The sequence below is a fragment of the Leopardus geoffroyi genome, chromosome C2 (assembly GCF_018350155.1).
Source record: "Leopardus geoffroyi isolate Oge1 chromosome C2, O.geoffroyi_Oge1_pat1.0, whole genome shotgun sequence".
In the NCBI taxonomy this organism is placed as follows: domain Eukaryota; kingdom Metazoa; phylum Chordata; class Mammalia; order Carnivora; family Felidae; genus Leopardus; species Leopardus geoffroyi.
The window spans coordinates 156687502-156709336 of record NC_059333.1 but is presented as its reverse complement, the minus strand read 5'-3'; the positions used below and the strand labels follow the sequence as shown (position 1 = coordinate 156709336).

Below are 21835 nucleotides of genomic sequence, written 5' to 3'. Positions count from 1 at the left end.
TCTCAGCGGTCGTGGGACCAAGCTAGGGCTTGAGGGCTCAGGCTAGGCATGCAGCCTGCTCGAGATCCTCGCTCCCTTCCCCGGTCCCGCCCGGCTCCCTCCACCCCTCCTCCACCGGTGTGCTCTCTCTCTCAAACAAAAACAAAAAGACCCCACGGAACACGGAGCAGGGACCGGGGGATCAGATACTAGCATGGTTCCAAGGTTGAACTTCCTGATTTTGAGTAACTGTGATGATGTAAGAGAATGCCCTTGCTCAGAGGAAATAAACACAGAAGTGTTGGAGGGTAAAGAGGCATCCTGTCCACAACATGCCAACTGGCTCTCGCTCGAATCACACACAGAGTGCACACGTAGAATGGCGAGAATGGGTCAAAATGTAAAATGATCAGTAAATCTGGGAAAAGGACATATGGAGTCCTCTCATTATTCCTGTAATAATAAAATCAAAATCAAAAGCCAAGAAGAGCCACAAAACAAATGCTTACAGAGCACCTGCTTTGTGCCAGGCACTGGGGGTGCATAATGACCAACAGAGAGTAAGGTCTTTGTCCTCAGCAGCAGGACCTCCCAGTGGACACAAGGCCAGTCTTGCACTCCCAAAGGGCTGAATTTTCAGTGCAGCCACAGAGCCTGCAATCTCTTCAAAGACTTCTCCCTCTCTCTACGGCCCCCGCCCCTGAGAGGAAGAAGGACTGTATGTGGAGGGAGTGAAGGGATTTGTTGAGAACCTAATTCAAGATTACAACCTGTACCCCCTTGCCCGGCCACATATCCCATCTCCACGGTTTTCTGCCTCCACAGAAAGGCCCCACACCCCAAATTTGGAGAGAAGTCTTTGGAAACCACTGGCCTGTATTTCCAAAGGAGCCCTTTAAATCCAAATTGCTGTGACCTACAAACCTGAAATCAGACCTGCCCCAAATAATCCCTGCTTCTGAGGGTCTCAAGCCACTCTACTTGGGGGCGTGGGGTTCACTCTGACCAATGAAAGAGCCACTTCTCCATGTTTCTGCATCAGATCAGCAAAAGTCCTCCAATTTAAAGTGATTTCCCCTGTGATGGGAATAAAGGTGCCACCCAGCTGACTCGTGCCATTTTGCAGACAGAATCACGACTTCTGAGAGCTCTGCTGATGACAATACCACAGAAAGACTATTTCAGAAGAAGGATCTCCTGCTGGGGGGAGGGCCTGGATTTCAGTCCGATCTTCCCTTGGTGGGGGCAATGATGTGATTTTTGACCCATTCATGATTTTCCATCTGTCGGCTCTGGGAGCAGGACACGTGTGGGGACAGATCCAAGAGCAGCTTTCTCCTTTGTTTTTGCGCTGGGCCAAACCTCTGGCCTTTGGTTTGGATCTCTCAACGAGGTGGCTGCAGCTAATCCCACAAGGTAGCCGAATCCCCTGGAAATGTGTAAGCCACAGGCATGAAAAAACATCTAGATACACAAAACCGGGTCACCTGGCACTCAAATCCCTTCAGTAATGCGTGATGCAAGAAAATTAGATGTTGTATAACAAAGACGTATCCGAGCAGAGACAGGCAGGAAAGCTTTGCTGGGAGGGGCGGAAAGGCAGTAATTAGTAAAAGAGAGTGGGACTCCCACAAAATCTGGAGGGCGAGGCATAAAAATAAAAAGTAAAGACAAATGGGACTTAGGTACCTGTGCTCCGAACGAGTGAGCTTGTTTCAGAGGTTATCGGAGAATGAGTTTTTAGAAATGAGGTAGAAACAAAGTATATTGCGAAAAGAGACTGACTCTTCTTCCAAATTTGCTTCTCCAAGACTAAAAACTTGCTTTCCAAGCCCCCTGAAAGAGAACTGCCTTTAGGGAGCGGGCAGGAGTCGGCCTCACAGGAGGGAGGGCACCTAAGGTGCGATGCGCAGAGAAACTCCTTCGCACAAAGGCCTTTTCATCAGCAAATCCTGAAGAGCGATTTGTGGCAGCGTTCCCCAGAGAGCTCTCAGGTTGCACAAAGCGGGCCCCTTTCAGTTATAATTACCAGTCGTGGGTGGCATGAACCTGGCTGACCATGGGGGCACGTGAGTGTCTGGAAACCATGTCAGGCCCACAAAGGTGCCTCCAGAAAATATGTGCTGAATAAAATCTTGAGACTTCTTCTGCCCAAGGATTCTTCACTTCTCATCAAAAGGCAACTGAGTCCTATTTCCTGAGAAGCCAGCAGAGGCAGAAAGCAATCGGCTGTGAGCTAACTAAATGGAAAATGCCATGCACAACTCCAACGCAGCCTTGCAGAACATTTTAGGGCATAGTGACTGGTGAGGATCACTTTCAGAAACTGAGATCCCATGTGTACCTTCACATAGTTCAGATGATTAAAACGAGCACGCACACACCTAAGTGCACCCTTTTTACTCAGCAACGTGTATGGTCTCATTCATGTATTAAGAGAGCGTGATTACAGCCGAACTGGCTTGAAGTTCAGACCCATTCACAGGCAACAGATTCTCTCCTCTTCCAAGGGCAGAGGGAAGATCAGAGGAGACAATGTTGGCATGAAGACTTGGGTGGGGAGACGGCTCCTTCCAGCTGATTTCATCTAAAGAGCGGGCACACGCGTGTTGCCCTCCCAAGTGGGAGACAGGGGGTCACTTAGTACAATTAGGCAGGACCCCAAAATTAAGGATGCTTCCCACCTGCTTGCTTTCATAACATTCTCGACCGTGCCCCCTTCTCTCGGTCTCCTTTTGAGGATACCCAACCACCTTCGTGGAGAACCTCCCGGCTTCCAGCTGGGGTCTGGAGGCGAGCAGACGCTCAAATCCTCACGGGTTCTCCGCAGCTCACTGAAAACCCACCGGCCGCGGAGGCCGGGGCAGGGGTGCACGAGCTCCCCTTACCTTCCACAGCAGCTCACACTCCCGTTCCTCCAGGGCCTTCTTGTGCCGCGCAGTCACGGCTTTGACCTCCGACTGTACCACCTTGGCCTTCATCTCCACCTGTTCCGCCACCGTCTGGGCCTGCTCGATGCTCAGCTGGAAAACCAAGAACAAGCTCACGGCGTTAGGAGGACCTCCGCTGCTCCGTGCAAGTCAGAGACCCAAAAAGCTCGCAGCCTGGGCCCCGGGACCACTTGGCCCGCTTCCCTGGAAAGAAAGCAGGCACGCAGGGAGAGAGCGCACCTGTCCGACATGGAACCGAGGAGGTGCGGGCAGGCACTGGATTTCCTCGTACGGGAAACGGCACCTGCACAGCGAGCGTCAGGACCCTTAAGAGCCACTCTGACACCGGGAGCCCAGGGTAGCGGGGCCCCGGCCGAAAACCGGGAAGGAGGATCGGACGTGACATGTGCCACTCCCCACAGACTTTCTGGCCTTACTGGCCACCAGGGAAGACCCCGCAGGCCGGCACGGCCCTCAGGCGAGGGTGTGGGGGAGCTGCAGGCCTCCCGTTACCGTCAAAGCATCAGCAGCTCAGCTCACTCTGGCCAGCACCAGCCCCAAGCGACCCAGGGGACTGTCTGCTCTGCCAGAGAAACCGTGCGCGCCCTGTGGTCAAGTCAGCTCGCCAGACCATCTCCGCACCACCCTGTGCCCCACCCTGCACCAGCAGCCCTAGTAAAGCAGCCAGTTTAATCAGACGTATTATTGTTCATAAAAAATTAATCAAGACAGAAGGCCCAGTGTTTTCATTAATATTACATGATGTGTCTTGAAAAGCCACAAGGATTTCTTTGAGATACCGAGCTATGAAATCAGGGATTCCAAACCGCTGACGGTGCTCAACAGGTCTTAGGGTGGGTGTCCCAAATTAAGAGGGGCCTAGAGGAGCACCAAGGGTTTGGAGCCTGGTCTGGGCTCAGGAACCGAGCACGGGCGCACCCTGGACCAAGGGAAAGGCAGGATAATCCACAGAGGGAGCTCAGCACAGCCCCTGGCCGAGTAGGACATCGTGTTTACCTTATCAACAGTGCTCAGCAGACCAACACTTGCAGCGGAACCTCAAGCATGCTTCCCCTTCATCCCATGGGCCTCCCGGCTCACAGGCACAGTCCTGCACCTAGGCCCACGCACACTGCCTGCCCAATTTTGTTTTTAAGTTGTGGTAATAGACGTAGGCCATAAAATGCAGTGGCATTTAGCACCTTCCGAGTTATGTAAGCATCACAGCCATCTAGCCCCGCACACTTCCACACCCACCAGGGAGTCCTCCACCTCCCTTCTCCCCACGGCGCCCATACTCTGCTGTCTCCACACCGCTGCCTCTTCTGGAACCCAACAACACATATGAGCACCCTTATGTGTAGGACTAGGCTTCCCTTTAAACAGTCGCTTACAACAGGGAATCCCCCCGTTAATGCTCTCAGTCTAGGTGACGTGCCAATGGCATGAAAGTCACACTCACATCGCAACTGCCTCCAAAGCACCCTTGCTTGACGTGGCTGACTGCTCATGGCATCCTCTGCCCCAATCCCTGTGAGGCCTAACAATCCACTGAGCTGATCAGAGGTGGCACTCGGGCAGATCTGGAATGCTCAGAGACTATCCGTGGCTTGGAATGCAGTCTCTTCCAAATTCAGCCTACATTTTACAACCCAGCTCAGATGCCACTTCCTTCCTGAAACTGGCAGTGAACGACCCCTTCCCGTGTTTCTGTTCCACCTTTCCTACCTAAGTGTCATTGCATTGCTTATCAAACGAAATGCGGGGCTAGTTACGCAGTCCATGATATGTTTTACCCGTGCTAATGTCTACGGCCATGGCCATTATTTTAACAAAGCACTAGGTAAGTATATTGGGTTCGATACTGTCTCCCCCAGGGGCACCTGGGCACTCAGTTGGTTAAGCATCCAACTTCGGCTCCGGTCATGATCTCATGGTTTGTGAGTTCAAGCCTGAGGTCAGGCTCTCTGCTGTCAAAGTCCACCTTGGATCCTCTACCCCACCCCCTGTGCCCCACCCCTGCTTGCATGCTCTCTCTCGCTCTCAAAAATAAATCACTATTAGGGGCGCCTGGGCAGCTCAGTTGGTTAAGGGTCCGACTTAGGCTCAGGTCATGACCTCGCACTTTGTGAGTTCGAGCCCCGTGTCCGGCTCTGTGCTGACAGCTCAGAGCCTGGAACCTGCTTCGGATTCTGTGTCTCCCCCTCTCTCTGCCCCTCCCCTGCTCGCTCGCTCTCTCCCTCTCTCTCTCTGTCTCTCCCTCCCTCCCTCTCTCTCAGGGAGCCTGGGTGGCTAGGTTGGTTAAGCCTGACTTCAGCTCAGGTCATGAATTTCATGGCTCCTGAGTTCGAGGCTCTGTGCTGACAGCTCAGAGCCTGGAGCCTGCTTCAGATTCTGTGTCTCCCCCTCTCTCTGTCCCTCTCCTGCTCACACTCTATGTCTCTCTGTCTCTCAATAATAAGTAAATGTGAAAGATCAAAAAAGGTTTAAAAAATGTAAATCAATATTTAAAAAAATATATTGCGTCCCCCAATTTCAGGCTGACGAGTTACGATGTGGTCATGTTGGACTAGAGGGAGTCCCAAATCCAATGAGGGAGCATCACATAAGGCCACGTGAAGACACAGACACGCAGAGAAAGACCACATGACAACAGGGACAGGAATTAGGAGCCGTGCAGGTACAAGCCAAGGAAAACCAAGCAGTGCTGGTGACTACCAGAAGCTTGGAGATGGCAAGGAGTGGTTCTTCCCTAAAGCCTTCAGAGCACAGCCACATTGACACCCTGATTTCGGACTCCTAGCCCCCAGAATCCTGCACGAATAAATTCCTATTTTAAGTCACCAGTTTACAGTAATTTCTTATAGCAGCCCTAGGAAACAGCAGCCAACAAACTGAAGCAGATGGAAATATCCAAATTACCAAACGATCAAAATTTAGACCGATCAATCACTGAATGCATACATACAGGTATCCTAAATGCGCGAGGTCGATTTCAAAGGTCTCAGGTGGTCAGGATGGACTCAGAAAACGGGAAACCTCACCAGACTTTTTTAAACGGAGATGATTTAGTGTAGAGAATCTGGTTAAACAGGAAGTGGAGAACTGTCAGGGCAAAGGGCATACGGAGGCCGAGAGGCAGACCGTAACTGGTAAGCGGCCGCCACCCCTGGGCCAGGAGGACACAGAGAAGAGACACGGTTACAAGCAGGGACCAGGGGCCAGGCCCAGCTCATTCTGGGAGTGGCAAAAGCTGGAAACTGGAACTAACCTCTGCTGCCAGGGCGAAGAAATGCCGCTACGAGCAGGAAGGCAAACGGAAGAAGGAAGTCCCTTTTCCCGACCTCCGGACACGCGGTTTGCAGGGCCGCAGCCCAGCACCACACGGCACAAGTGCGAAGGGGTCAGATTCCGTGCAGAGTATACCTTAGTAACCCACACACCCTGTTTTCAGACACGTTACCTGGCGTCCCAGTCAATACATGACCGAGGCAACCAAGCCTTTGCCCATAGATTTCTTAGCTTCCTCAACGGAAAGCAGAGGCGGCAAACTGCTATTTATACCAACGCCGTATCATATACTGACTGGTTCTCCATAAAAACCACAGGAAATGGAAGTAGCGGGCTTACGTTCCCGCAGGACAAGAACCTCCTGCAGGACAGAGCAAGGACCACCCTCTTTGGCTACGAGTGTCTATTCGCCTCTCTCCCTACAGTCTCCTAGCCAGGCCTGCTCCCTGCCAGGTCCCTAGCAGGCCCTCGGGTCTCGATTTCCCTTCTATGACAAGGACGGTTTCTTCTCTTTTCCCATCAGCTAGAAGGGGTACAAAGCTCTTACTGTAACTTGAGCGATCCCCAAGTGCGCAAGGATAGGCTCATTCCCTGGGCTGAGAGTCATAAAAGCCCTACGTGCAGAGACAAAATATAGCGTCCTTTTCCTAACCATGTGAAGTCCGGTCAAGCACTGCATTCCAAGATGTGCAGACCAGGACCTGCTGAACTACTTTCCATTATCTAAACAGGGCATTTGAAGGAAACAAGGGGCAGGTGGGAGGGGGGAAATGACAGTGGGTAAAGGGCTGGGTAAATTTCAAAAACAGAAACATTCAATTTACAATCAAGAAGGGAAAACAAAAATTACCCAACAAGCATGCAGCTAGAGAAGGAGGTTATTATTTTTTTTAATTTATTTTTGAAAGAAAGAGAACAGCGTGTGCACAAGCAGGGGAGGGGCAGAGAGAGGGAGACAGAGGATCTGAAGCAGGCTCTGAGCAGACAGCAGAGAGCCTGACGTGGGGCTCAAACTCACCAACCATGAGATCATGACCTGACCTGAAGTTGCACGCTCAACCAGCCGAGCCACCCAGGGACCCCAGAAAAATGTTATACTTTTAATTTAAAATGTTTATTCATTTTTGAGAGAGAGAGAGGGAGGGAGGGAGGGAAGGAGGGAGACACAGAATCCGAAGTAGGCTTCAAGCACTGAGCTGTCAGCACAGAGCCCAACGCAGGGCTGGAACCAATGAGCGATGAAGTAACGACCTGAGCCAAAGTTGGATGCTCAACTGACAGAGCTGCCCAGGTGCCCCTCATGTTATCTCTTAAACCTTTATTTTGAGAGACAGAGAGAGAGAGAGAATGAGTGCTCAGAACCATGTGTGAACGAAGGAGGGGCAAAGAGAGGGAGAGAGACAATCCCAACCAGGCTTGATCTCATGGGACCTGAGCCAGATGTGTAACTGACTGAGCCACGCAGGCATCCCAATGTTGTCATTTAGAGCTGGCAGGCTCAGTCTAACATCTGAAAACTGAGGGTCTCCATCTGGGTAGGCAAATCAGTGTGCCAGCCGAGTGCTGGTCACTCAGTGTGGAGGCCAACTGGGTTTCTGAGGGAAGAGTACAGAAAGCGATTAATGATGTCTGTTAGGGGAAACAGGGGTGGCCAGGTGACTGGTATCATTAGTGTCCCAACAGGCAGAAGAATACCAGAGAATGCCAATGTCACCTGCAAACTCACAGAGCACAAAACTGGACATGGGAGATACTGTAGTTCACTCTAAAATGTAATTTTATCACATTTAATACTTTGAAACTAAGACTTATCTTGGGGCGCCTGGGTGGCTCAGTCGGTTAAGCGTCCGACTTCAGCTCAGGTCGCGATTTCGCGGTCCGCGAGTTCGAGCCCGGCGTCGGGTTCTGGGCTGATGGCTCAGAGCCTGGAGCCTGCTTCCGATTCTGTGTCTCCCTCTCTGCCCCTCCCCTGTTCATGCGCTCTCTCTCTCTCGGTCTCAAAAATAAATAAACGTTAAAAAAATAAAATTAAAGTTTAAAAAAAAAAAAAGAAACTAAGCCTCATCTTAAAACTGCCAGTGGGGCTTTCCCTTTGTGAGGTTCATCTAAAATAAATGTGCGTATTACAATCAATGGCATCTTAAGTGCGATAAATACATTAATTGAAAAATCAAGGCTCCCGTTCTGAGAGCAACTTGTGTCTTGATCCTGATTATAGACATCTCTCCCACCCCAGGGGAGTCAGTGCACCTTACGACACCCTCTAATTACGTAAGTGACCAAAAAGTTTTACTTCCAGGAAGAGTCAAAGTTAAAGTAATAAAAGGTTTTAAAAAGCCCTAAAAATTGAGTGATCAGTCTTAAAACATCGATGAGGTACACTACAGACATCTTTCATGCTTCCTTCGTTGTAGATAACTCTAGACCCTTTGTCAGAGTTAATTCTCTATACAGGATTAAATAGAATTAATTGAAGGATTTGCTTCTGGGTGTTTTTTTTTTCTGGAACTAAGTGTCTCAAGCTAAATGAAAACAAGTAGTGAGTCTCTCAGAGTTATATCTCAGGAACCGTGGTCCACAGTCAACTGTACATCCAATACTTGTAATTTAATAATGGATAAATGTGCCTGTTTGAAGAAAGGGAATGGAGCTCTTAAAAGTCTTTTTATAAACAAAAGCTGGTAAGAAGGAAATGAAAACACACAAGTCCCAAGTTGTACGGAGTGCAGATATATTGTGAACGGTCATGGATACTCATGCAAAGGTAAGTAAGGTTGGTAAGAACTTAAATCTGACTGCAGATTTGGCTGTAGTATCCTTTACTTATGGGATGTGTTTGTGCTCATTCATTTCGGCCAAAGGAAGTTTCCAATCATAGTGCCTCCAGGTGCAGTGCCCAAGGAGGAATGAAGGATGCCAGGTCGATCAAGGGCCCTTCCCCGCAATTTTACAAATGGAGGTTCCAACCTCTCCCCAACAGGGAGAAGAGAGGAAAAGGAAAACTCTCCCCCTGAGGATAGCTTGCTGCAATACTGCAAGACTGGAAGGCATCTCCGTGTATGCCCACCACGTTCAACAGCAAGAACGAGGCCACCATGGAGAGAGGCAGAGCTAAGAGACCGAGTGCTGGCACCAAGGTCTGAGTCCCTGGACACCTGAAGCCCGATCCATCCGTGTTCCACCCGGTCCCCTGAGACTATTCATCTCCTTTCATTCAACTGCAACCAAGGATCCTCATGAAGACAGCCTGGGAAAAATGTCAATTAGGTCACGGTGCACTCGAGTCCCTCACATTTGTGTACACTGAGTGCACATGCACAAGAAGGGAAGGCGGGGGCACAGCTGCCTCCCCAATGAGAGGTCGTGACCATCAGTTTTGGACTCAAACTGCAATCCCCCCACTCGTTGCCAGTGTGACTTCTGGGGGGTTGCTCAGTCGCTTTCAAGCACAATTTTCTCTCTGCCAAATGGAACAAACACCCAAACCTCGCATACTGGAGAAAGTGTCTGTTCCAGTGGCTAAAGCAGAGTAGAGCTCAGGAAACAGGGACAGTTCATTTGAAATTTTTCTTTTAATGTCTATTTGTTTTTGAGAGAGACAGAGTGCAAGCTGAGGAGGGGCAGAGACAGGGAGACACAGAATCCTGAGCCAACACCAGGCTCTGAGCTGTCAGCACAGAGCCTGACGCGGGGCTTGAACTCAATAACCATGAGATCATGACCTGCGCTGAAGCCGAACACTTAACCGACTGAGCCACCCAGGCGCCCCAGGACTGTTCATTCTTACTAGTGAAAAGACAAGGCCTATGGCTGAGGAGATCTGGGATCTTAAGCATAACGACGAAATTTTGTTCTTCTATTTCCAGATCTGTAACAGAAAAAAATGTTTCTTTCATCTACTTTCTGCGTTCATTTGTATAAATTCATATAAAACAGTAGCCATCCTCAGCATTCCTTGGGATAGACTTTCCATAGCGTCAGATAGGGATGCGGCAGGGTGCATGGTCTATTAAAGTGATCAAACAAAACAGAAGTCAGGGAACCAAGGTAGTCCAGAAAGTCTGGATTAACTTACATTTATCTTCACTTATGCAATTTAAGAAAGTCATGCTTAGTCATCAAGCTCAGTCCTTCTAATTTTTGTGCTAAATGGTGCGGTATTTATCACTGTAGTTTAACACGAAGAGCGTTTACCCTTTCAACCAGGTAGGCAACTCAAGTCCAATAACGGAACTCAGCAAAAGGGTAGGGCAAAGATAGCCAGTGTGCACAACACCCACTTTACTCTTATCGCTACTACTCACTAATACTAGTTATCAGATGAAGAGTAACAGAAGCTCTAGCGAACGTGAATCAAAACGCCCCTGCAAATGGCTAAAATTAACAGCCCAGGAAATAACAGATGTTGGCGAGGATGCAGAGAAAGGGGAACCCTCTTGCACTGTTTGGTGGGAGCCAAACTGGTGCAGCCGCTCTGGCAAAGTGTGGAGGTTCCTCAAAAAAATTAAAAATAGAACTACCCTGTGATCCAGGAATTGCACTGCTAGGAATTTACCCAAAGGATACAGAAACACCGATTCAAGGAAATATACGCACCTTGCTGTTATACGTAGCAGCATTATCAATGATGGCCAAACTATGAAGAGTCCAAATGTCCATCGACCAATGAACGAATAAAGATGTGGTGGGTGGGTGGGTGTGTGTGTGTGTGTGTGTGTGTGTGTGTGTGTGTGTATATATACACACACACACACACACATACATATAGTACTCAGCCATAAAGAAGAATGAAATCTTGCCATGGATGGAGTTAGAGCCTATTATGCTAAGTGAAATAAGTCAGAGAAAGGCAAATACTATATGATTTCACTCGTGTGGAATTTAAGGAACAAAACAGGTGAACGTGTGGCGGGGGGAAAGAGAAGCCAACCATAAAACAGACTCTGAATTATAGAGAACAAACTGAGGTTTGCTGGGGGGAAGGTGGGTGGGGAGGCTAGATTAAATGGGTCATGGGTATTAAGAAGGGCACTTGTGATGAGCACTGGATGTTGTATGTTAAGTGACGAATCACTAAATCCTAAACCTGAAACTAATATTACACTGTATGTTAACTAACTGGAATTTAAATAAACACTTGGAAGAAAAAACACCCTGGCGAATGAAGCAGTCAAAAGCCTGGATTTTGACCAATTGAGAAGTGCCATGCAGCCTTCTAGGAAATCCCTATAAAAGGCGGGAGCATGCCTGTTTCAATTGTCCAGAATACAGATGCTATATCATGAGTTCCAGCGGCCATTTGTAGCCAAAGGTATGAATGTCAACACCTCGGAATGGCGAAGCAAAGCTGAAGGATTCCCCAATGACTTTCTGCACCTCTACAATAACTTTTTGAAACAGGAGAAATTAACGCCTTGCATATTTAAGCTACCACATTTGGGAGCAGAGTGAAGGCCTGTTACTCATGGCTAAACTCATTTCCTCCCGGGTTAAAACGAACAAAATCCTAAACTATGACAGAATGGGGATGAATAAATTGCTTGGGACCTGGAAAGCAGGTACTATCACAAGAATTTAAGAAAACACTTGACGGTGATAAACATGTTCCTAACCTTGACATAGTTGTGTTTTCATGGGTGAAATACACGTTGAATATATATGTGTTCATATGCTTTAAATACGTACAGTTCATTGAATATCCATTTCCCTCAATAAAACTGGGGGAAAGAAAACTGCCTCAGTCCCACCATAATCAGCAAAACACCACTATTCTTATTTTGGCTTATTTCTACTTCCTCCCATGATTTTTTTTATGCATCTTTACTTGTTTTGCATAATTTTTCCTGGACCAATTTCAGGGTTTCCTAGTTTTAGTTAACACTATATTATAATGTGATCCCAAACTCTATGAATGTAAGGGGCTGAAAAACCTTAATTCCTATTGTTGACCTTTCCTACTGGTACAAGCTGTACCTTCAGGATGTAGGACATGGCCTTGGAGATTCCTACTAAGAGGACGGAGTTCCTTCCATATTTAAAGCTCTGGATATTTTTCAAAACATGCTCTCCCACTCACAAAGATTACGTGTGGTGTAGTTACTCCGTCACTTATCCAAAATAGTGCTCTGGTGTCATTATGACTGGTTACTGCTCAGGCTGAATACACTTCTGTACTTTATATGAAGTGGTCAGGCTGTGTCTTTGCAAGGTGTCTGCAGTCCTTTCATTCCTTCACCTGTGTTGTCCTTCCTTCCTAAAAGTTGTGCCTACTGATTATGATCTTTTCAGAGTAACTATTTCTCTGCCCCATTTGCTAGTCTGCTGTTCTCCTATTAACATGCATGCATTTTGGGGGCACCTGGCTGGCTCAGTCAGAAGAGCATGTGACTCTTGATCTCAGGGTCGTGAGTTCAAGCCCCATGTTGGGTGTAGAGATTACTTACAAAAAATAAAAACTTTAAAATTATGCATAAGTTTCTTGTATTGCTTCTTTTAAGTGTATTTTGAGAGAGAGAGAGAGAGAGAGAGAGCGAGCATGCCAGCCAGCAGGGAAGGGGCAGAGAGAGGTAGACAAAATCCCAAGCAGGCTCTATGCTATCAGTGCAGAGCCGAGCACAGGGCTCAATCTTGAACCGTGAGACAGATACAGCCTGAGCTGAAATCAAGAGTCGGACGCTTTACCGACTGAGCCGCTCACGCACCCTCCTCGTTTCACTTCTAATATATCTACCTGCAGTTTGCATTTTCTTTTTTTAAAATACTTGTCCCCTTCCTTTCCATGTAATAACCCTTACTAGGATTTTATTTTGGTGTTTGCTATCATAATTTAAATCTCTTACAACTTCTCACTCAGTTTGAGGCCTTAAGTTATTGGCAAAAATAAAGCCGACTTCCAGAATATCTCCTGCTTCTTGAACCTGCTGACTTGCCAGTACACACACAAAGTATTTAAAAGCTCCCAAATGATGCATTTATTCAATAATATTATGAGTAAATGAACAACAACAAAAGAACAAAGAAAGGGTAAATGAACAAGTTGAGGACAGTTTCTTAGACCAACGATGTCCAAATCAAACTTAGCAACTTATTTTTTTATTTTAAAAAATAGTTTAAACACTTACTTCTTTTTGAGAGAGAGACAGAGCACAAGTGGGGTAGGGTAGACAGAGGGAGACATAGAATCGGAAGCAGGCTCCAGGCTCTGAGCTGTTAGCACAGAGCCTGATGCTGGGCTCGAACTCACGAACCAGGAGATCATGATCTAGGCCCAAGTCACCCCCTTCTTTATTTTTTAAATGTTTATTTTTGAGAGGGAGAGGGAGAGTGCATACACGAGCAGGGGAGGAGCAGAGAGAGAGGGAGACAGAGGATCTGAAGCAGGCTCTGTGCTGAGAGCAGAGAGCCCTAGGTGGGACTCAAACTCATGAATCGTGAGATCATGACCTGAGAGGAATCAGATACTTAACTCGCTAAGCCACTCAGTTGCCCCTCAAGCTTGCGATTTAAATGTCCTTGCAAAAGAAATGAGAATCTCTTACCCTGTGACCGGAATCATTCTGTATTTTAGTTTAAATGGAGTTAAGGGATGTATAAAAGGGTGTGTGTGTGCACCAGTTAGATGTCTACTTTAAAATAGCTTACCACTCCCCCAAATTTTATGTTAATTATGTTCCTCCTTCCTTCTCCAGTGTTCATATTAATAACAAAAATCAGGGGCATCTGGGTGACTCAGTTGGTTATGTTCCAACTCTTGATCTCAGTCAGGTCATGATTCCTGAGTTTGAGACCCGCATCGGGCTCCAAGCTGATAGCACAGAGCCTGCTTGGGATTCTCTCTCTACTTCTCTCTGCCCCTTCCCCACTTAACAACAAAACAAAACAAAACAAAACCAGCCTTCATACTACCTGCTGTATTCTTTAATATAAACGCTATTAAATGGCAGTGTATGAATTATGTGGTTAGGCCATTTATTTCATGAACTTGACCAATGCAAGAAACCAAGTGCCTGAAGCACCATGCACCCAAAGTAGTGTCCTTTCCTGGCATTCCAAGGCTGCTTCTTTACCCTGTGGGGAACCTCTCAGTATCCGACATCCTTTCCACTGCTTAGTGACCAACAAAGGAAAAAACACTTGTATACTTGCACACAAGTCTTAATTCTTAATTATGTCTTTATGAAAATAAACCAGAGCCTACCCTGTGCTAGCCAGTGATGGATTTTTCCAACATCTTCCAGGCGTACTTTATAAATGGTTTTTAGATTCATCACTGAGACAGGAACTCTACCTGAAGCTTTCAGAACTGTGTTCTTCCTTAAATACAAAAGCAGGGGCTCAGTTAAAAGCAAACTCCTCCTTGTTCTCACTAAATCAGTTTCAATGATGTCCTGACCTCCTAGAAGGAACCCATTTGCAAAACATTTGTTCACAATGAAGAGTGGGTCCCTACCAGTCTTCTGACGTTGGAGACGGTTTGTTTCTAAGGCTCACATGGGAACAAACTGACCCTTCAGCAAATGACTTGAGCAAAACTAACTTGTTCTCCATCTTTACCTCAGTTCCCCCTCCCTCCCCCAAAGGCATCACAGAGTTAACTCAGAGGGAAAAGAAGGGCCGTGTTTTCTAACACTCAGGAGACTTCTTAGCAGGTATGAACCTCTCTACTTTCATTAGAGGGCCACGACATAGTTTTAGGAATAGTCAATGTACTGAGAACCTGATAAGAACATTCAGACAGAAATGGTTGTCCAATCATACCCCAATCTTTGGATCACTGGCTGAGAGTAGGTTCCGAAGAATTGCAACCAAGAGCCCCAAAAGGGTGCGTTCCCCGCCCCCCACTCCCAGTTACACAGGGACCTTGAAGCAGTCAATTTACAATCTATGCAGATGATGTTCAGCAGGTATACCTAGATGTGGCCATGCAGATGATTAAACAAACTGAGCTTCCCATCTCATTCCTGCCACTTGGCTCCTCCCCAAAATGCCCCATTGAGCTCAGCAGTACTGCTGCTATTTGAATCTCACCCCTAGGTTCTTCTTATTACTCACAGCAGACCGTCTGCTAACAGTGACTGTATTCACTGCAGGAAGTTAAGCATGGCACACAAAATCCTCTGTCCGACTACTTCTCTCGCCTCTCCGTGAAATTCTCAAATTTCCAGTTCCTTGAGATTTCATCATTGCACTCACAGATCACAGGTCTCTCTTTATGTCTCTAGCGAATCATGACAACTCATTTTTCTTTCCAGAGTGGCTGATCCCAGAAAGTGGAGAGCACCAGCAATTCTGTGAATCATGTCTCAAGGACCCCAGAGTGTTCTCAATCTCCAAGGACAGAAAGGGGTTAATAAGATGAAGCCACAGTCTGGGGGGCAGGACCCACACGCAGCAGGTCTTGGGGCTCCCCAGGTGACGCTGACAGCAGCCAGGTCCAGGAGACACCAGCAGGGTAAGGCAACGGACGAAGTCCCCACTGCCGTAAAAAGGGGAGCCAGCAACCACTGCATCCTCAGGGATACAAGCTCACCAAAATGGAACAGAAATACAATACAACTATGCGCTAAAGGGGATGCTGACAACCAAGAATTTAAGAGCAACCAAGAACCACTCTGAAGGCATAGAGAAGAAAGTAGCCCGCTCTGGCGTTAGAATATGCCAGAAGTAGTCACTGCAGAAACAGACGCTCAAACCTCTAGTCACAGGGCTTGAATAACAGACAATCTGACTCTTCAGAAAGACCACTTCAGTATCATGCATAGGAACAGGATAGCTGCTGAGAAACTTATTAAAACCCAGAACTATCCTTCTGCCCCTTCCTGATTTTAACGTTATTTATTTTGAGAGAGAGAGGGGATGAGAGAGACAGAGAGAGAGGGAGAGAGGGAGAGGGGGAGGGAGAGAGAGAGAGAGAGAGAGAGAGAGAGGGAGAGGGGGAGGGAGAGAGGGAGGGAATATGAATGAATGAATGAATGAATGAATGAAGATGTGAACAGGGGAGGGGCAGAGAGAGAGAGACAGAAAATGCCAAGCAGGCTCTGCACTGTCAGCACAGAGCCCAATGTGGGACTCAAACTCCCAAACAGCGAGCTCATGACCTGAGCAGAAATCAAGAGTTGGATGCTGAATCGACTGAGCCAGGCAGGCGCCCCCCTTCTGCCCTTTCTTTACAGCACATGATCAATTCCTTACCACTTCCAAAAAAGGTCTTATTTTTTACACAATTCACTTATTCAAATGCTCTAAGAATGTGAACTTTCCATTCAATTTCTGCTCGATGATTAGCAATGTTTCCTTGACTTTCAAGCTTTTCCTACAAGGAAAACATGTCATGATTTTTTCTTAAAACCTTGTCTGGACCAGGCAATAAGATTTTAAGTCAATTCAGGTATGCTATCACTCAACGGTAAGAGAACTTTTCTATGGCCCAAAGTTACATGTGTCCCTTCCTAAACCCAAAGGGATGGAGACTCAACAGAAACAAGGGACTCAGTTACCAGGAAGTGACTTTTTATTGCTTGGGAAAGACTCTGAGATTCTGAACCTTATCTTAAACTTCTGTTGCTCACCTCTGTCTCACCTATAAATAAATAAATCTGAGCAGCGGAGAGATCTGCCTGGAAAGCATTAAGCGCCCCGTCTTTCTGCAGTCCCAGCTGAGGTATGCTAACGCCCACTTGTACTTGGGGAGGGGGCTGGATGAGAAAAAGGCAGATGATGGGGAGGGCAGAGGAGGGGAGGGAGCTTAAGCGTGCGCAACAAGCCCTGACTGGCTAGTCAACTTTGGCCACATCCCTCTTGGTGAACCCTCCCCCTCCCCAAGGGATTACTGCTGCATGGAGGTCACAGGAGCTCGGTGGGTCATTGTTCCCAGGCCCCCACACACCGGAGCCTGCCCAGTAACCTACACATGCCATCTGAGAGGGAGTGGGACAGGTCTCACGTGCAAGAAAGGACAGGGAAAGGGGGGGACTGACCTGGATGGCCTGGCGGCCCTGCTGTGCGTCGGCCAGCAGCTGGATGGTAAGTGCCCTGGAGTCCTGCAGCGCCTCCTGGAGGTAGATGAAGCTGTGGCCGCCGTGCCGGCCCATCGTGCACTCGCGACAGATGGGCACTGAGCAGGTGTCACAGTACAGATGCAGCACCTGGGGACCAGAGAGGGGACAAGCATTAAGGAGATTTGGGGCTAGCGGGGAGGGGGGCAGCCTCAGGGGTGCTCTGTGGATGCCAGACACCAGACACCCCCTTCCCACTTAGCAAGCACACCCCTGCAGCCAACCGCGGGCAGCGTGTCCTCCTTTCTTACCCCCTCAAGGAGAAAACAACCAATTCCCTCTTTCCACTCTGGTTTCATTCAGAACTTTAACCGAGACTCCAAAGGCAAAGACGAAACAAAACAATCCTCCTGGCATGAGATTTTCCCTAGGTCTCAGATTAATTGCCCAGAAAAGTTCTAAGACTGTACCTCCCTGGTCTGAGATTGGTGGCCCGAATGAAAGAATATACCAGAAAAATGTGCTTTGCCACCCCACCCTCTGGGTGTGTGAAACACAGTTAGGAGCCAGTATTAATCACCCTCACAGGGCAGCTCGCAGCCACAGTCCCCCCCCAATCGAGGAGATTAGCGCAAAGTGCAAAGCATGGTTCTCCCAGGCACTCGGGCAAGCTCTGGGCTTAAGCTTCTGGAACGAAGGCAAAAAGCTAGTGGTAAGGTCAGCCAGCTTCTTGTCTTTCTTCTTCCTGCCAAGTTGTTCCAAGGAGTTGACCCCGAGAGGCAGCCCGTGCTGACAGAACTGCTTTGTGATGTTCTGTATCTCCCTGGGGCCCAGCCTGCCGGGAGGGAGACACGGCTTGGCACAACCTTCACCTGCTGATAAATGAGGAGCTCTCAAGAGCGGAAGCTCCTTGGCACAGAAACTGGGCCAGTCGAGCTGTATCCTTCCACGGAGCAGGGCACCGAGCACCGCTCTCTGTCAACGTCTGGTGGACGGCTTTCGAGAGCAGGGCTTCCATTCACCGCCGGCATACCTGGGCTTGGGGAAAAGCCAGCCGACACGCAACAGGCAGGGAAGCGGTGTCGAGGGGCTGCTTTTCTGCACACAATACGCTTAATCCCCAGATGAAGACCAGAGGTCGAGGAGTCTTAGGGCCACACAGAAAGCAAGGGCAGAACAGGGCGGCCACCTCGAGCCTTCTGGAAGACCCGCCAGATGCTGGCTCTTCACCAGAGCACCGAGCACCTTACGAGGTCTTGTGGCGTCCAGGGTGGGAGACCCGAGGCCAGGCGGTTCTGCGCGGAAGCCCGGCCCAGAGCAGGCAGAGCGTTACCCGACTCGCAGACGGGCAGGGAGGGCCGCGACGTTCCCAGGAGAAAGACCCTCGCAGAAAGGAGCCCGGGCGAAAGTACGGATGCTGACTGTCTACTCTTCAGGTTGTTTTGTTAACTAACCAGACGCTGCTCCGAGCACATCCGCTGGGAGATGGTGTCCCCAGACAAGCTCAGGGCAACAGGCGACTCTGCTGAGGGTGCAGGGAGTCAGAAGGGGGCTGTGTGGTCCTGCGTGGTTTAGGCTGCTTCTCTAGGGACCACTGGACTCAGAAATCGGGGAAAGGCTTAGATTATGTTTCTTTTTTTTTTTTTTTTTTTTTTTTCAAAAAATTCTTTAAAGTTTATTTTTGAGAGAGAGACAGACCGCGAGCACGCACACGCACAAGCGGGGGAGGGGCAGAGAGAGGAAGACAGAATCTCAGCAGCCTCCAGGCTCTGAGCTGTCAGCAGAGCCCGATGTGGGGCTCGAGATCGCGACCTGAGTCGAGGTCAGACGCTTAACCGACTGAGCCACCCACTTCCTTTTCTAAGAAATGGTTCCGATGTGGTAAGTTTATGGGCCCCATTTTATAGGAGAGAAATGGGATCAGCTTTGTGACCAGACGAGGGCCAGTGCAGTACCCTCCCAGCAACCGAGGGCGACTGAAATTTGGTGACTGTAATTTGCCTCCAAGACCAATCGCTTTTTAAAGCGGGTTCACCATTTTAGAAATGATCATCTGTCTAATCTGATAAAGCTAAAATTTTCAAGCTGACCTTAAATGCTAACCAAAAGATGCTAAAGCGGATAAACTTGGGGGAAATTCCTGGACAGCCTCTTTTTATGATGTGGGGCTAAAGCACCCTCCCCTACCCCGTTTCAACAACTCAACCTCCTGCCTTCCCGTTGGCTCCCTCCATTTGTCACGGGAATAAAGGGGTCACTCCTATGCTCATGTGAAGTGTGAAAACCTTCCATCTGTAGGCTCCTTTGAAATTCGAATGGGACATGTCTCTGAACCTTCTGTCCTCTCTGCCCCTGCCAAACAGTAAGCAATCCCCTCTTCATCCCTTCTCTGGACAGCTGTGTGGACTGACCAGGGTCCCCTGGCTTTCTTCAGTCTCTGTGAACGGCTTTCACTCGCAGTGAGTAGGAAAGAACCTGAGGCTGTTAGCCCAAGCCTGGCACCATCTGGCCGTGGACGTCTGTCTATCCAGTCACCTGACCGGGCTTGCCTCGTCTGTGAAACACAAGCAGTCCAGCGAGGTGCCTCCAGAGACTGCTTCCATCCCTGAAATCCTGGGAACCCTACCTCGGGGACTGAACACCAGAAACCAAAAGTCCTTTGAAATAACTCTGGGCTGAGCAAGGAAGCCAGGCTCCAGGTGCCAATTGTGTGCCTGCAAGAAACCAAGGTGGTTCTTCTGGGTTTTTAAAATCCGGAGCCTGCAGTCCGTTAAGCGTCCGACTCTTGATTTCAGCTCAGGTCATGATCTCAGTTCGTGGGATGGAGCCCCAAGTTGGGCTCTGTGCTGACAGTGCGGAACCTGCTTGGGATTCTCTCTCTCTCCCTCTCTCTGCCGCTCCCCTGCTTGCCTGAGCGCACTTGAGGGCGTGCTCAATGGCTCTCTCGCTCTCTCTCAAAATAAATAAACATTAAATTTAAATCCACAGCCTGAATAATGCGCATAGGAGATACCTCGCAAATGGTAGGCTTTAAAGCATTCTGCTGAGGAAGAGGCCAGAAGAGAAATCCTGGTCCGAACAAGCAGCGGCAGGGTGCCCCAGAGCCCCTGGCACTGGGCCCCTCTTGATGCAATCCTGCCTGGCATCGGTTCCCCGGGACTGTGCCCAGAACACACCTGATTTCGGTCCTGGACCGTAGGCACAGCACAGCGGTGGGGCTGGCCCTGGGGGACACCCAGCTTGTTGGTAATAAAAAAGCTAAGGGCGAGAAGGGCGAGTAGAACAGCACAGCTCCACTGGTGCTTATAATTCATGAGCTATTGATTTTTCAAAGAACGGTATCCAAAAACTGGAAATCTGGTCGATTTTTATCAACTGTCTAGCTGAAGTTCGGCATAAAACTCTGGGAGGATTTCATGCTCCATTTAGAAGCTCCGAAGGTCGAAAACCCACAATTTTGGAGTCAACAGGTAAGCGTGCACATGGGTGCAATTCTCTCTGAAACAGCTCGAAGATTGTTTTAAAAGAATAAACTGGAACCCACGTCTTCCAAAGGACCAGAAGAGTGGCAGAGGCCATGAGGGGGAGAAGGAGTGGTCCTCTGGCGGCAGGAATTCTAGGGCCCTGGAGCTGCCTGTTAGGGGTTTCCCGGGCAGATGTACAACACGGCCCCTCCCACCCCACCCCTCCTCCTCCTCCTCTCCTCCACCTCCTCCTCCTCGGCCCCTCCCACCCCTCCCCCTCCTCGGCCCCTCCCACCCCTCCCCCTCCTCGCATGGCGACAATCTGGCTGCCCCAGCTGAATGGAGCAGGCTCGACCTCTGACCTTGCAAGTGACCACCCTCTTCCCTGCCCCCAGCTTCCAGAACGCCCCACCCACTGCCTTCCTCTCCCATAATTTCTAAAATACCAGGCAGAGACAAAGACCTAGGAATGTGGGCCCAGCGGGAGAGGAAGGAGAGAGGTTAAGGAAAAAATAAATAAATAAGAATACTCAGTAGGCAGGTTGGCCTTAGCCGGTACTAAAATAAAATGCTGTTAATGAACAAGACTGGGTGTGCACTTCTAGAATCTACTTTTTATACCACCTGTGTGATCCAACAAGAAACGAAGGAACGGAACGAACGCGCGCGCGCACGCGCGCGCGCGCACACACACACACCCACATGCGACTCCTATTAGAGCACCACGCATCTGAAAGGAGATTCCAGTTTAAAATACAACGACCCAGATCACTGAAGAATAGAAACTGAAAGGATGTCATCAAAACGCCCCAACCGAAATACAGAACTGCTGTATGCTGACGTTTCTGAGATTTTTTTCACATCCCTTAAAACGACTGGGGACCTCTGGCCTCCCACAAACTCCGGCCTGGACAAAAGGAGGTCACACCAACCACCCATGAGGGTTTCCAAGTTTCCCAGCATAGAAATCAAGGGGAGGATGGCTGGGCCACAAGCCTTACCTGTGTGTGTATGCCAATTAAAAAAAGGCAAAACATTAAATCAAGTTCAAGGAGTAGAGTCCAGCTCTTCTGAAACGAAGTCTATTAAGTAACATCAGAACCAAGTTTTACTTGATGTAGGGAAAATTATGCAGAATGCCAGTGCTCCCAAACCCACAGTCCAAACCTGAGGAAGA

The 21835-nt window shown here is 48.8% G+C and overlaps 1 protein-coding gene across 1 annotated transcript in view; it reads right to left on the bottom strand.

Annotated features, from left to right (window-relative positions):
* TRIM71 (tripartite motif containing 71) overlaps window positions 1-21835 on the bottom strand; it is a 66493-nt gene that overhangs the window by 5161 nt on the left and 39497 nt on the right. Inside the window, exons 2-3 of the mRNA XM_045436693.1 lie at window positions 17177-17344; window positions 2868-3002 (exon numbers count right to left, since the gene is read on the bottom strand). Of these exons, the coding sequence (XP_045292649.1) occupies window positions 2868-3002; window positions 17177-17344 (303 nt within the window). The remainder of the gene's footprint in view (window positions 1-2867; window positions 3003-17176; window positions 17345-21835) is intronic.